The sequence below is a fragment of the Melanotaenia boesemani genome, chromosome 17 (assembly GCF_017639745.1).
Source record: "Melanotaenia boesemani isolate fMelBoe1 chromosome 17, fMelBoe1.pri, whole genome shotgun sequence".
Taxonomy (NCBI): Eukaryota; Metazoa; Chordata; class Actinopteri; order Atheriniformes; family Melanotaeniidae; genus Melanotaenia; species Melanotaenia boesemani.
The window spans coordinates 15,008,288-15,024,948 of NC_055698.1; the positions used below are offsets into that span (position 1 = coordinate 15,008,288).

The 16,661-nt window shown below is 39.8% G+C and overlaps 1 protein-coding gene across 1 annotated transcript; it reads right to left on the reverse strand.

Annotated features, from left to right (window-relative positions):
* Positions 1-787: 787 nt before the first annotated feature.
* On the reverse strand, positions 788-16,429 carry poc1bl (POC1 centriolar protein homolog B (Chlamydomonas), like). Its single transcript, XM_042011763.1, has 11 exons — positions 16,284-16,429; positions 13,061-13,518; positions 10,010-10,179; positions 7,861-8,050; positions 7,562-7,747; positions 7,198-7,315; positions 5,102-5,278; positions 3,096-3,227; positions 2,463-2,573; positions 1,261-1,413; positions 788-1,130 (listed from the first exon to the last, which is right to left on the reverse strand). Exons 2-11 carry the CDS (start codon positions 13,450-13,452, stop codon positions 999-1,001), a joined length of 1,761 nt encoding a protein of 586 aa, XP_041867697.1. The 5' UTR covers positions 13,453-13,518; positions 16,284-16,429; the 3' UTR covers positions 788-998.
* Between the last annotated feature and the right edge of the window lie 232 nt (positions 16,430-16,661).

Here is a 16,661-nt window from a genome sequence, read left to right on the forward strand (position 1 = left end):
TTTAAGCTTTGTTTTTGTGTGTGTGTGACTAAATTAACACAAGTCCGTCATACCAGCGATGTTTTGCTTTTAGCATTACAAATGCTGTAAATAAATTTGATACCTGCCGGCACAATTCATTTTGGCACACAGGAGTTTTAAAGGATGACAGGTTTTCAAAAGCAGAGCGACAGATGTGTTTACAGGCTATTCTTGATTTTACACAGCAGGGAAGACTAGATTACAACATTCCCATCAACCCACTAAGCTCTGTGGGGCAAAATGTGGTTCAAATGCTTAATGAATTCTTCAAGTCTTGTTCAGGCAGAATTTTGCCATGAAACTGGCACCACAGGCAAGAAATAGTAGGGTAGTATGATCACAGCTCGCTCACTGTTTACCTCTCACATATTTCAGGAAGTAACTAGTAAGGGGCAAAATGCTGCTGACCTTATATCCCTAGCTCTTCTTTTAGCAGCCAACTTTTACATTATTTTTTGACAACCATACAAACAAGCAATAAGATTCAACAATAATAATTCATATTAATTGCACATAAAGGTAACATTCTGTGGTGCAACATGATTCTGCAGCTAGTCTTCAAACAAACTGTAATTTTTTTAAGGCACTTCTTTGTGTGGAGGACAATTTATTCATTTTCACTGCTTTTAATTCAGGTTTGCAATATGCTCCGTTTTGGTTGCAGAGGCACTTGGATGAAAGCAACAGCTGGTTTTCTGAAAAGGATAAATTAAATCTTATTTTGCTATTCTCACCCACTGTGCTGCAATCTGCATATATTCATATGGGTATAAAAGCACTGAATGGGGTAAATTACCAGCTTCAACAGACATGTTCAAGGCATTTTTTTTTTTTTGTTTGCCAATCCCATTCAAATGTACTGCAGACGTGGGCTGTGAAGAAATCGGGCACAATGGAGAAAAACATCCACTGTAGCGACTGCATGATAGTCACAGAAGGTCACTTAAATGTTCCTGCTACATTTTCACTTTTTCCTTCTACCACTCAAACTTCCACTGCTGGTTTCTGTCGGCCGGGTTGCAGCGCCTCATCTGGGTTTCTGTGCGACCCTCAGCTGTGCGGAAGGCTGTCACACACATGTCTGAGTGAGGATGATAGATGGTTGCGTCCTGATGGGATTAAAGGGAAATTTCCAGATTAGATTTTGAGGGAAATGCCACTCTGTGAATAAACGTCTGTATAAACAGAGCACATGAGAGAGAGAATGAGAAACTGGTTGTGTGGAAATGAATCTCTCACCTTTTTGAACTCCCAGATGATACTGGGAGGCTTGAGTTCTCTATCACGAGGACAGTGCCTCATCCCAATGGAAGTCTGGCCTTCGAGTACTTCGGCACACAGCTCTGTCACTGAGTTGAAACGGATCTCCTTCTGAGAAGTGTATTCAAAGTACTGGGGCAGAAGACAGACCAAGTTATGTAGCTATTTTTCTGTATTTATAAATCGATATTTAAAATGCTTTTACGTGGGTAACTTCTTTAAAAATGTATAATAATACATAAAATAGTTCAGGTTGACGTTTATTTCTTCTAGAGTGACAAGTGGGGTGTTGTTCTGTTACTCTGCTGAGGGATCATGTCCTGGTTGAGCCAGCGTTGGATGGTGTGTCTGTGTGTTGTGTGTCAAAGGATCTCATCAGTAAAGACAAGGGCTTGGCCCTCTCAATCAAGCAGACATGAAGACAAACCCAACTCTTCCCCTCGGGTGTCATTTCAACAAATTAGCCTAGCAGGACAAAAGCTGCAACCCTCCCTGGGCTACCCTTTAAACGAGGGTCAGGTAATCAATCTTCATACTTTCCCGTCCTCCTCTTCACATCTCATGCATCTTTCAGGTGCATCGAGGCTTGCAATGGTCATTTCTAATAAAAGACTTACTCATGGCCACTGTCTGTGGCTTTAGACTTATTTACCCAGGCTGTGCCACTCATTCTGCCTGCAAGGCTCATGTATCTTTTAAATGGAACGTGGTTCTTATGTGGGCCAGGGCAGGGGGGGAGCAGGAGGGTGGTGGTGAAGGGCCTTCAGGTTTTTGTTTCACAGGGGAGCTATTCAAACATTGATTTTCAGGAACACATGGTGCTTTTTGTGGCCAGGGGACACCTGATGCAGTGCAACAATCAGACATATCAAGCAGGTTAAGGCTCTACAGAGAGCTCTGCTTTTTCTCTGACTCCAGTAATAAACATATGCTCTTGCAGAAAATAACCTGCTGATTGCTACACCATCCATCAACACAGTTGGAAAGAAATCAGATTAAAAGTGCCTTTGTTTTTCAAAAGCAGTTTTAAAAGCTGTGGGGTTTTTTTTTTATACACTATATGTGAATTCAGTACCTACTGGGCTGGTTTTGGGGTAAGGACTAAGTAAAGATTTCCCATTGGGCCAAAAGCGTGACAGAGATGAAGAGGTAAAATAAATAAAGAAAAATGCTTGATGTACCTGGTTGCCTCCCTGGCCGTGGCAGCCAAACAGAGAAAGGTGTGCACCTGTGGGATTGTGGTCTGGAGCGTTATAATCAAGACACTCAGATGGGATCCCTGAGTTTCGCACCTGGCAAGAGAACAATACATAGTTTCATTATAGAAGTGGAAACAGCATTGACTCCGGCAAAGAACCTCTAATCTTACTTTTAATCTTGCCCACACACAGAGCAACACCAGGCTAGATTTACTCACCTGACTAAATGACAAGAAGCAAAATCACATTTCTTCCTGCTACTTGCTTGTTTTCAGCATCATTTAGCTTCAAGAATGGAAATGCCAGGACCTCTAGCTCTAAAATATGCTTTCTGCTCAGCTTGTGTCACTGTGCATCTTTACTGCCAACAAGTTTCAACAATTTCGACAACAGACCACAAGTGATTTAGCTCTAGGGAGTATTATTTTCTCCACAAACACACACAATAGTAACGGGAATGTATTTATTCTAAGATCCAACACTGAGCCAAGAATTTCAGGCAAGGCACTCGCATTTCAAATATGCTCAATATCTCTGATCACATCAACATTAAACTTAAAACACGAATGTTGTGCTAACAGGATAAATAGTAGAATCAGATAAGCAGACACTTACAGCCCCATGCCAGCCTTCCCTGTCCTCAGGTACATGCAGGTCAGGGTATATATTATTCAGATACCAGTCAAAACTGTTGCACTTCAGCTTCTCTCTCAGCAGCAGCCGCTCTGAGATATCCCCATAAGTCTCCTGAAAAGTACATGGATCAGTTAGAATATGAAAGCTAGTGACAAGTGAAGTGGACAACACTTGTTATCTCATTGCAACGACAACTTAAAGGTTAAACACAGATCAGACAGCATCACCATTCCTGATGTTAATGTAGAAGAAGCAAAAACAAAAGGATAACATAACAATCTTTGAGTGTCTGTAATTAAGCAGAAATATTTCAAATGTAAATTAAATTACCACAAATATTTAGTTATATAGTTTACATTAAAATGTTGAGAAAGACAACTTTCACTTTATCCCAGGAGAGGGGATCCAGATCACCTTGTCTCCACAAAGGGATTTCAGCCCTTCAGTAACAGCTGTGACAGTTTAAGTTGCTGAAAACATTAATGCTGGCTGGTGTGCTCAAGCTGAACCCGGTGAAACATAAAAATGTTTACAATGGACATGTTAGCATTAAAAAATGAGCCAGGGAGAAATGGAAGATCACCTGATCTGATGATGTTTTTGTTCCCATTATGTGAAAGGCAGGATGTATTATCTTCCTTATTTTAAATGGCTGCAGTCCATATATAACCCATCAAAGCAACTATATTCTTTAAATGACAGTTGCACAGTCAATGCTTTCACAGGTCAGACCTGTTTAAACAGGTCTGACCTGCACAGTACTAAACAGGTAGTTTAAATGTTGGGGCTGATTAGAAAATGCCCACATGTTCTGTTTCCATTTGTACTGGAGAGAATGGTGTTATGTATTAATAATGACATTTTTATTACTACACCTAAAAGACAAACATCATTATCAATGAAGCAAACATGAACATCCTGGTTGGTTGCGTCACACTCTACTAAATACAAACAGTCTAATGAGATCCTCAGGACACAAACCAGCAGGTGTGCACTAAGGTGTGGAACTTCACCTTCACCTGAGTTCAGGATATTTACACACCTTCATCTTTTGCCTTGCCTGAGAAAGGAATGTAAGATCCTAGCGCCACAGTTATTTCTATTACAAACTAGTGGCCAAACCAGTGTGTCAGCATCACCATACTCAGAACAGACTGCTGGGACAAAAGGTAATTTAATAACTACTACTCAAAAAAAAAAAAAAAAAAAGTAAGTAAACTTTTATTCCTATTTTAATCCTAAAAACTCTAATGATGGTTGAACCATTTTACTCTAAATCTCAATGTTCAGATTATAGATATTCACTAGAATAAACAGAGTCAGTAAATCAATCCAAAATAATGTAAAGTAGTTGTCCGTCCTTGTGCTTCTATCTTTATTACACCCAAATTAAAATTCAAAATTCTTTACCCCCTCACTATTATAACCCACAGTATATTTACAGCTGCATCTGAAAACAGCAGCATCACAGTTTTGGAACTGCAGCTCATATCTGGCAGAGCTATGTTAAATCTCCCTCAACCAGGTAATTTATTGTTTGATCAAAGATCCTTGACATTAATAATGGAATTTTTCAGATAGGTGTAACTGAGATACATGAATTTTTGATGGCACTCAATGCTGAGACCTGAGAGGGACGGCACACATATCACACAGACACAGATCTGCACATGCCCTCCCAGACACACACGTATACTCAGGTCTGACCCAGTGAGCCAGACAGTGTGAGATCATGTGTTGACGTCCAGACAGATGAATAATATCGTTTGAAACATCTTAATCTAACGTCAAGGTTAAGCTGCTCTCGGTGTCATATTAACTGCGACTGCAAGGTGTAACCGATCATCACTTCAGGGCTTCGACTTAGCATTTGTCGATGGAATGACAAGCAAGCAATTAACCGGACAAAATATAACAAAGGAAACATCAAGAGCACAACTCATGCAGCTAAACACACTGTTTAAAAAGCTTTGTAAGTGTCCTACCTTTCTGGCTGGAGGGTTCCTGTTGTAGAAGTGTTGCTTGTAAGAGTCCATCCAAACCTCTGCGGCTCGAACTGTGTTCTGGAGGAAGTTGGGCCGTGCATAAGGGGCCTTTTTAGGGAAAACATGGCCGACATGCGAGCAGGGATGGATCTCAAGACTGCCTCCACACTGCCATACCTGTGGATTCCAGGTGCACATCACCACAGAAAACATCCCTTTGTTCATTTTCCTATCGGTATATTGCACCCCAAAATAAGTGTGACTAATCCATTTATACAGTTACACTTTGGTGACAACAAGATTAAATAGTGATTATGGTTTTTGAACTATTAGAAGCAGAAAATGAACTGTGTTGCCATCCTTTCAGTGGAGGCTGCGACACTGATAACGACACTGATAAACAGTGTGCAGACATTAAATAAAAAATAAGCAATGATACAGGTGCAGTGTCTTTATTCATCCGGAGCATTTTCAGGGGTAGATCTTATATAAATATATATATGTCACTACAGTAAGTGAGCCCTTGGACTTGAGTATTTATATGAAATTCAACAAATTATTAGGAAACTGGGAAACATGGGGGATCTCATGCACCTCAGAAATAACAGAATTGTGGCCTGTTTGATAATGTGAATTTGTCTGTCAATGACAGTGTAAAACAAAAAAAGTGACGGTGTAAAGATGAATGGGCGACTACAAAACTGAGCTGTGATAATTATGATTGTTAAGTTTAAGTTTGAGCTGTTTTGTTTAGAAGAATTGTACCAAAAAGCATCTGTTTCCACAGCAATGACCATTGAACTAGACTTAGTAATTTAACATTAGGTCCAGTTTAGGATTTAGGGGTTTAAAAGTTAAGTGGGTCCAATATATTTGATATTTTTGGGAAAATATTTTAGTCAAGGACTGCCTGAATTAAATTCACTGGTAACCCTGTTAATCAGAGTCATTACAGAAATTTACATGTGACAGATGAGGTGGTGTCATAAACCATTTGGATGTAGATTGATTTTTTTCTCTTCAACTTGATTTGTTTTTGTACATTTTTAAGAACTCTAAATCAAACTTTTTCGCTTTGTATTTGTTGCTAAATTATCTCAAATTGTTCCCATGATGTCTGGGAAATAAATAACTGTTTCCTGTAGAGAATTTATGACTCTGTAGTTCTGAAAAGGAGTTTTGTTTCTTTATCAATCAGACTATCAGGTCATTTCTCGCTTCTATTTTTTTTTAAGCTTTGACTTAGTCAAAGGGACTACTTTCTTTTATCTGTCATGTACTTTCTTTTTGCTTTTGCTTTTCTAAATCATATACTGTAAATAAAAAGTTGTTAAAAAAAAGTTGAGTGAAAAGTATGGCAAGCCACTGCAAAGCTTTTTAAAGTAAACTCTATTAAGGGGTTCTAGTGTGTGAACCTAAAATAAGACGAGAACTCGTAATAGAATCGTAAATTTAACAAAGTTAGGATAGATATTCAGGTCTTCAGCTAGGCAGCCTTGTTAATTAAACAAGCAATTTAACAGTGCAGCATCATGTTTTAGCACTTAAAACAAAAAAAAACAGTTAGCTGAAAATAAATTATGTATAGCAAAAAAAAAAGAAAAAGTCCCAATAATTTGCATATTTTGTTTCTATGTACAAAACAATTCACTATGAGGGAACAGCCACTTCACAACGCCACAGTCTTAAATCTGCCGAACAAGTAAAGAGCAACACCAGGGTTACAAGGTATTAGTCAATATCAGTTAGATGCCATGGTCGACTGTGATCTGACACATATGTGTCTACTACACACTGACAGTTAGCTGTTAGACTTATGAAGTGGGGGCTTACACTACGAAGGCATATTTAATCTGGTAATGACATGTCAATAAATTCTAATTCATTCAGCATACAGTCTGCTCCTTTATCATGGTGACAAACAAGCTGCATGAATGGATGCCCTGTCAGAGGACAGAGGATTTGGCAACAGACAAAAGTCAGATTAGTCACTCTTTCCCAATATTTTCAAAAGCTGTGCTTTAGTTGCATCTTACTAAATAGCACTGTGGTAGATAAGCAGAGGCTTTACTCTGATGATGGAAAACTGAACTCACCCTGAATGAGAGCTCCAGGTTTTCTCCTCCCCACACCTCCATGCCCATGTCATATGTGCCAAGGTATTCAAAATAGGCTTTGCTCACAGCAAATAATCCACCTGCCATAGTAGGAGACCTGTGGGGACACAGGAACAGGAACCTCATATCATTATAGGAATGTTAAAAAAAACAGGCAGTTATAACGATATGTTACAGTGTTAGGGAGTAATAAATGATGTAAATACTACATGGTAATATGACAAATTAGCAGCAACATTAGCGGTGTATTCAAGTTTTGAAAGCAGATCTCCATGTTGGAATATGCCAATCTGATAAAGAGATCGCTCATGCAATCAGCCTTTGAGGAGAATCTTACTCTTACCTGATGGGGTCAATGCGAGACTTGCGCCTCCTTCGTTCCACTTCAGGGACAGAGTGCCACTGAAAGGTCAGCCTCCAGTCAAATCCTCCAATCATGGGCTCATCTGTTTGCATGTAAAACTCAAAGGTGTTCCAGTCGATGGTGTCAATCACAGGGCACACTATGGTGCTGGCATTCTCAGCAATCCTGAACGCAAAGCCACAAGTAAGCAGAAAAAAATGTCAAAGGGGACAAAGAAACTTGTTAGTTTCAAGGCCTTTTGAAAGCTTTTGTTCAGATTCATTGTCAAACTTTGTCACCTTTCCAACAGCGGCTCAATCCAGCCAGGGACACACTCACAGTGGCAATCAAGAAATGTCAGCACGTCACCTGTGGCATAGGTGGCGCCAATGAGACGTGCCCGTACCAGTCCCTCCCTTTTGTTAGTGCGAATGAGCCGCACACGTTGCAGGCTACTGATATATTCAGCTAGCTGGGATTTCAGGTAGCCTATTGTACACAAACACACACAGACACACAAAACACCTTTAATCCTCTTCTTTAAAAAGGATTTACAAAACAATACATGAATCTTTTTTATTATTTATATTAGCTTAGTTAATTTAATTGCAGGTCAAAGTTGGATTCTTGGTCAGGACATATGGTGGGGTATGGGTATCCTGTGATCGGTGTCAGCAGTACCCTGCAAACCTCATTCGGGTTCTCTGGCTCTGCCCACACTTTCAAAGTTACTGGTCAGAGATTTCTAATACCTTGTCAGAGGTACTTAGTGTGAAAATCCAACCTAATGCTTTGAGTGCACTGTTTGGTGGTGTTTCAACATCGCCTTCTCTCACCACACCAAAAAAGATGTCATATTGGCTAGAAGACTGACTATTTTGTATTAGACATCAACAAGATCCCCAGGTTACACCCACTGGATGGGAGATGCTCTGTATTTTGTTAAATTGGGGGAAACTGACATTAGGTGGTTGCTTCAGTAAATTTTATCACATATGGGGTCTTTTAATTTTGTTAAGAGAACAGATCTCCATGTCACCCCAGACAGAACTCTCTGTTTTAGTTTGGGGAAATAATTATTCTATTGTGATGTCTGTGGATGAGTACAGCTGTCTTGCACTTTTACTAGCTGGCTGATTTTCTTTCTTATTTTTTGTCCTAACTTGCTCTTTATTTACTTATTTATAGTCAATATTATCATATTATCAAGATTATTATTATTTGTCCTGTTTTGTTATTCTGTTTTGTGACTGTCCTATTTTATTGCTTTGGATGTTGGTTAGGCCGTCATAAGTCATTGGGCACCTACCTTGTTGGCTATATGCTATGGTACCTGCTTGTCTATTTTTTTTGTTGGAAAAGGTGGGGAAAAAAGTCATTTCAGGTATGAAAAGCCTATAACCTACCTCAAATGCTTCAGAGTTGAGTGCTAGCGCTCAGTGGTTTTGGAAACACTAGCACCCTCAGTTTATTACTGAAGGTCTGGCATCTTTTAAAGGTTGAGGTCAAAGGATGCTGGACCCTGTTCAACTGACTTGAAAGCAATAAAAAAAAAGGCCTGTCAGTCCTTTTTGTTGCCGTCTGTTTGCAGTAACCTTTCTGGTTCGGGAGTGGCATGTCTAGCATTCCATTTGCTAACAGTGGTTAGAGGAGAGGAAATGATGTAATAACAGCTAGTGTAATGTCTCTAATACACACAGACTAGACTGGCTTGGTTCTTATACTAATTCCATTACGACAGGCAAGACACTCCTACAGTATATCCAGTTTCTGAGACCTAGTATCATTCACAGAGTTAGCACAAGTCTCCAGACATTCCATTGATGAAAACTGTCTGATGTGGTTGAGAGCTTTCTAAAAGCCAGTGAGCTCATTCTGAGTTGAGACTATTTTGTCACACATGCTGCTCCAGAGGTGAAGAATGCTCGTGCTGAAGGTCTGAACTGGAGCACACAGATGCTGACTTGAGAATGAAGTGAATGCTAGCCCTTTTTTTGTCTTGTCCTCATAAACTGGATTAGAAATAAGAAGCTACCATCAAAACAAAAACCCCATATTTGCACAAGCATGAAACCTAAGAATGAGACAAGCAGAAACTAGAGCAAAAGCCCACAAAAGGCAGTTAATTTCTAATACTTACTGTAGAAGACTGAAATATCAACATTTTCATAGGCGCTGTGCCTCCCTCTTCACCTCATTCTCATTAAAGACCTGTGTCCTGACTTGGTTCAGAAGATGTTTTTCTGATTACTTTTGGAATATATTGACTCAGTAGATAGCATCTTTAAATGTACCAGTCTTTTATTGACTGAGTCTTTATAGTTCAGTTCATTTATTTTAGTTGACCAGGCCAAGAGTCTCAGTGCCCGTTGTTTCCTTAGCTTTGATCAGCATTATTTTACTTTTAAAGACACAAAATACACCATATTTTGTGTGTGTGTGAGAAACCTCGGTCACTGTAGTCATCAATTAGGATGATGTCTTTCAACAGGATGGCAGGCGTGGTCTCCAGCACACTGTGAATGGTCCTCAACAGGGTGGACCAGGCCTCGTTGTAGAAAGCGATGATCACAGATGTGGTAGGTAAACGTCGGTAGTCGAACCTCTTATTCCGGCATCTGAGGTATGCGTGTGTGTTTACGTGGGTGGGGAGAGAGACAAAGTTGACATAGGCATTAGTATACATGCTCAGTGCATATTTACAAAAAATCATGAGAGATCTAAATAATCCCATTCAAGTGAGAGATAATTTTTCTTTAAATGGTTGTAGAAGATGGAGCTACTCGTGTGGCAGGCAGAGACGCCTGGTCTTGATCCAGATGGCAATCATTAAAACAATAAAGTGCTGCAGAAATATGGATGGGGGGTGGGAGGCTATCACACCAATGAGCAACATACCACAGCAATGCTCTGAGAAAGACCACAAATATGAGAGCAAACAGGGATGAAAAGAGACCAAACAGAAGCCACAAAACAGAATGAAAATAGAAAAGTTGCTGGTTTTAATTAGAAACTTCAGAAAATGAGAAAAAAGTATGTTTTTTTTCTGATAGTATAACATGTTATAAGAGTAGCACCACCAGCAAAGATTTAACAGGAAGCTAGACAACCAACTGGCTAAGCCAACATACCTGTTTCTGGAAAATTAAACCAAATTTCACATCTCAATATTTTTTACCTGAATCACAATATATGATATATCACGATATATATATATTTTATCAAGTAACCAAAGAGACAGTTCTAATTGACAGCCTTGAGTGCTAAATATACTCTTATTAAGGATCAGCAGCACATGTGCATTAAAACAGTTGACTGAAATTAAAGTAGATGTAGGCTAATATTAAATTAAATTATTATATTAAATTCTGTTAAAACAAAATGAATGAAAAATAACAGATTTACTCAAAACAAGCTGTTTCAATAAAAACAATATTCCTTCATTCTATATTACGAGTGAAAAAGTCTGTATATATTTGAAAATCTTGACATTAGAAGCTTTGTTGTAATTGTACAGCAGGGTACAGTAAAACTTTGTTTATATTGCCCAGCCCTACTTTCAGTTGTTAGCTAGCTTTAACTAATCAGATCAATGGGATGAAAACCAATTGGAATGAAAGTCTTGCTGAAGTAAATAAAACCATTTACATTTACTGGTGTTAGATGAACAATCCAGGCTAAGTAGTGTTGCCACAGGATATTAAAAAAGTAGTTTTGCTAGCCAAAAACAAGCCCTGCAGTGTTTCCAAATCCAGGTCCTCGGGACCCCCTGCCCTGCATGTTTTAGATGTAACCCTACTTTAACACCTGAATAAAAAGGATGGCTTGTTAACAGGCTGCAAAGAACTGGATGAGGAAGTTCAGTAATTTGAATCAGGTGGGTTGGAGTAGGAACACGTCTAAGACATGCAGGGCAGGGGGTCCCGAGGACGTGGATTGGGGCAGGAGGAAAATAAATAAATCTCTTTCTCAGGAGAACATCTCTTGGATATAATATATCTCTGAAGACATCCTTCTGTCATCAGACTTTACTGTTTGCCAGCACAGATAAAAAAAACTGGTAAGTTATATCATCAGACAGAAATTCTACAGACATTGTATTTTATTACAAGTAATCTGTGTCGTCTTTATGAAAACAGGCAAATATCAGTTGATAACACAGCGAACAGTATGGATTAACAGAAACCCGCCAGTGATGTGTTCAGTCAGTTCTGTAGACCTGATGCATCATGGCGATGTGTATCAGCCACTCAAGAACTTCTGGTTTTCTATGTCTATGCGAGCTGAGGGCTAGGGAGAGGAGGAGTGCACTACAGCACATCTAGCAGAGATTCACATCAGGTAGTAAATAACAACATATAAACACAGGACATAACACATTTTATCAAAGTGTTGTTAGGCCTAAAGCCAACCAGAAACTTAACCCCACCTCAGACAGTCTGCCAACAGAAGTTCAACATCCATTCACAAATTTCTGGCTTTGTGTAACATTAACCCATGTTCTCTGACATTCATTCACACTACAGCTATTTATTTGTAGTAAATAAGTCTTAATGTCATCCACTAAATAAGTGGAAGCATATGAGCTAAATTAGTTCTGAAACTCCTAGAGGACTGCTATGTTCTGTCATATATGACTACTGTACTTAATCTGTTGTGATCTCTTTTATTGTATGACTTACGTCTGGTTTACAACACCTCACTAGGCGACAGGCAGAGGACACGACTGTTATAACCTGTCAAAGACTCAGCATGTGCAAAAGCCAAAGCCATTCGCTGTTATATTGTGTTTGTTTTCCACAAAACAGTCACTGCGATAGTCATGTAATGCTATCGCAGTAAGGCTTGATAAGGATATCTCCTGTTTCAACACCATCTTGAAATAAACTCAGGGTGTGACTTTCAACCAGCTACACGGTTTTTTTAGGCCAGCAAGGAGCTCAGGGAGTCTTTTTAGCTGGCTATGCAGTCATTTCAGTAGCTACTGAAGGTGCTCAATGTTAAAAAATGTGGGAAAATTAAACTTCCACGTAAGGACAAACATATCTGTTATTTACTGCTGCACTCCAGGGCAAATAAAAGAGACGTATGGTCTTTACTCACTGAAATTATGGTTCTTCTACAGCTACATCTGGGTTTCATTAGAATAGGAGGCAGTAAAGGATAAGGCAAAAGCAGAAGGGGAAACTACTAATAAAAGACATCACACAAGTGTTTTATCACAAGGACTGAGAATAGCTGTGGATGGAGTAAATCCATTCAGGCAGAGAGCTGCTTTCACCAGCTTCAATAAATCCTGCAATACATCACAAGAGTTTCAATCCTTGTTTCTGTCAGTGGAAGACCCGTTCCACTGAAGAGTTCAACTTAATCTCCATTAGTAGTCAGACTTTTGGCAAAACTTCTGCTACAGGCGACATCCGAGGCCATGTGAAACTCAAATAAAGCAATGAAAAGAAAGCACTGATTGGGCATTTCTGTTATTTTTAACCAACTCACTCATTCATCCTGTGGTCCTGGATGTGTCGATGGAGGGAGATTTTGTCACTGACATATATATTGATAGCATAGCGCTCCACAGATTCCTGTTCCAGTTTCTTTTCTTCAGGGCTGAGATTAAGGTGAGTGGCCCGACCCCACTCCCCTGATGCACTGTTGTCTGGAGATGGTTTCACATAGAGGGGCCTGGCCAACTGCCCATCTATCCCACTCTTCTCTATAGACAGCTGCCTTGCCAAATGATTGTGCTCTTCATCGTCTTCCTGTACAGAGGAGGAGGAGGAGAAGGGGAAAGAGGAGCGTTCTATCAGAAGATAGCCCAGCCACAGCAGCCACAGCAGGAAGCCAGCCTTCGCCAGCACACCTAGTTTTCGAGAACAGCGCCCCCTCATGGTGGACAGCGCCACGGAAGCACCGTGACGGGCCAAGCTTCAGGGTGCCCTACAGGACACAGACATCTAGAATAAAGAAAACAAAAAAATGGAATAAAAATCAAACAAAATATTTTTGTAATCACATGTCAGAGACAAATTATGAATAAGGCAATTCAGCTGGTCACTAACAAAACACCAATCATAGGACTCAGCAAGTACAATCGTTAACTAAGCTAGTAAGAACCCATTTTCATGTAAAAGCAGTTCATCACAACACCTACACACAAACAAGACTGCGTCTGCCTCTTGATTCACATGTACCCCAAAGATTGCTGCACAAATAGACCAGACCAGCAGTAATCAACACAGAAATCATAAACTCAATCATGTGTTAAAGGCTCATTACATACAAATTGTACAGACGGATGAGGCTAAATTATGGCTCACAATTCAGTGATCTGCTGAATAAACTGAGTGTGATAAACTCTGGTGAGATGTACTGTTTGTTAGACCAATGGTGTTTGTTAATACAGCAAGTCTCAAATCACTGCTTTGATCATGCACTTCCTTTTTTATATAGCTTTCAGATATTTTGTGAAGACTGTATTCACCTCATTCGCACTTAACTAGCAGTTTCCCTGCAGAGATCATTAAAGTTCTTCTTAATTCTCATGCGTGCGAGCGCTGTAAAGAAAATGTAATACGCTTTAGGCTTTTGTGGAAAAACTTTTGTTTTTTTTTTACCTTTTAAAATGAAAAGTTTTAGCAACTTTTGAAACAATCTGAATTCACACATCATCTTTAGCTTCTGTGATTTTTCCCATCTTTTAATCCAGCTCTCTTCCCTGCTGAAATACAACCAAACACACAGGTCTGTACAACTTCTTTACATCGAAGTACATGCATGATTGAAAAGAAGTAATAGTATTCAAACAGTCAGGTCTAATCAAGGCTTTTGTTTAAATTAGGATTAGTATATTGTAAGGCTCCTCTTTTTATTCTTTTCCATTAAGCTGAAATTAAAGGTTGACAAAAATATTTGCACAAGGACAAATCCGCCTTTGCCTAAAAAAATAAAAACGGGGGAGGGGAGGGGGATTAGCTCAAGTTTGATGATACACAAAGGCAGCAATTCAGACATTCATATGTCTGACAAATGAGCTTAGCATTCTGAACTTTAAAGGAGGGCTGTGGTAAAAACAGACCACTTATCCATGTTGACACTGAACTGGATGTAAGCATATAATTGTGTTGCATTAATATTAGAGCAAGGCACTATTTACAGTTGTGCCTGCCCCTGCCAGACAAGCAGTGATTCCTAAACCACAATCCAGTGATGATTTTCTACCTCACAGAAAAAAGAAGTCTGGGAACAATTTGTCCTCTGAGAAAAAGCTGATATATCAAATAGAAAACTGCTTAAGAGTGCTGCAGAAGAGTCTACAGAGCTGCGGTATGAAGTCAAACAAAATCTAATTTTCACTGTGAGTCCTTCAAAGCGGCAGCAGAGCCTTTTCATTCTGATCTGGGCTCCAGCCAGAGGACTCTGGACTCCTGAGGTTTCAAAATGGAGACGCCTGCAGACAAAACCCTCTTTTATTGCCTATCCATCACACCTTCTACACTCTCTGAATCTGATAGCCATGCTGGGGAGCTTATTGGAATGGGCAGATGGAAGGAGGGGTGGTGAAGTTTTAATGCTGAGCCGCTTTTCGATTAAGAATGTCACAAAACAACTGTTTAAAGACAAACATTTGCATTGGCTTCCTGAGCTGCAATCTCTGGCACAAATTCCCCCGATGAGAAAGATGGCTCAGTAATTTATGTTATGTGCTGAGGAAACAACATCACACACGTTCAAGTCCCCCACTCTTCTTCCTGCCTATCCAGGAATCACTAGTATGTCATGCATACAGTATATGGCTCATTTATCTGTCGACCAGTCAACGGAGAAGGAGAAATAGCGGTAAAGGGAGCAACAGTGGAACAGGTTGCACAAACAACAATTGACAAAAAAAAATGCATGTCTCCCACTAACCAGCAGGCCCTTTTCAGCTTTCCACTGACTCCATTCAGCAACCCAAACTGAGTACTGACAGCAAGTGTTTTAAACAAGCCAGTCTGCGATGAGAGATGTTTTTTATTTAAAGGTTGGACATAGACATTTTCCTCTCACACACATTCAAATAAACCATCAGCGCTATAAAACAAGGTTTTGACAAAGCCACTTCCTTTCTCGCGCTTCACGTGAGCAAACTGGATTACCAAAATACTTCGCTTACTTTTGCCGTGTGTCCTTCTCTCCTTCTATCTAAGGCCTATCTAATCCACTGATCCAACTTTTCTTTTTGCTTCTGCATTTGGTTTTATGGAGAGTAAGGTGTCTGATGGAAAACGGAGAGGCTGAAAGGAGAAGAGAGACACTGTCACGAGCGCAGCTGCTGTTTTAACACACAGCTCAGCAACAGGTCTGCAGATCTGTCAAACTAAATCGGCGTTAGGATCGGTATCTGTCTCACACTCCCTACAGAGAGGGCGAAAGATTTGGCTGATCTCTCGATAGAAGTCGCTTCAAATATGCAGATTAGCGCAGCAGCGAGGCGGAAGCATAACAACAAATCTTAACTTTCCCAACTTGCTCGCGGCTTAACGCTCTTTTCTCGGTTTAATAGTCAGCGTTGGATCTTTGTCAAACTGGTTCACTTTGCAGACATTTAACTGGCAAATTATCAGCTACAAAACATATAAAGTTAACAGACAACCGTAACGGTAAGTTGGAAAAGAAGTATTTGTTTTGGGTATAAAAATTCAAAGAAAAAAAAAGACGCGGTTAGCTGCTGAGAGTTTACCTCCTCCGCAAGTTACATGTCTCAAAGTTTCTTCGGGGTTGCTGGGGCCGTTGTCCGTCAGTCTGACTGCGGTCGTATTCCAGTGAAACCGCTGGCTTGCAGATGTCAGCATATCCACATCCTCTCCTCCGGGCTGGGCTCCTGACCTGTGCTGGAGCACCGTCAAAAATATGCACTGCTTCCGGTTTGACCTTTCAATATAAAAAGATTTAAAAAGATATACTTGTTGGTTTTCTTTCACTTCCTATGGCTCATTTATTTACATGTTTCTATACTTTGTCTCTTTATTGTGATTTTGCAGCAGAATTTAATGTCTCATTTTGGTGTCTCATATTTTTACTTTTCTTATGGCTGTTTCCTAAATTAATCAGTTTTGTG

Excerpts from the sequence above, each read along its gene's own strand:
- poc1bl (XM_042011763.1), bottom strand. The coding sequence starts at position 13,452 with ATGAGGGGGCGCTGTTCTCGAAAACTAGGTGTGCTGGCGAAGGCTGGC. Across the intron at positions 3,228-5,101 it reads GGAACCCTCCAGCCAGAAAG|GAGACTTATGGGGATATCTC; the intron begins GTAGGACACTTA and ends TGTACTTTTCAG. Across the intron at positions 2,574-3,095 it reads GGGAAGGCTGGCATGGGGCT|GTGCGAAACTCAGGGATCCC; the intron begins GTAAGTGTCTGC and ends TTCTCTTGCCAG.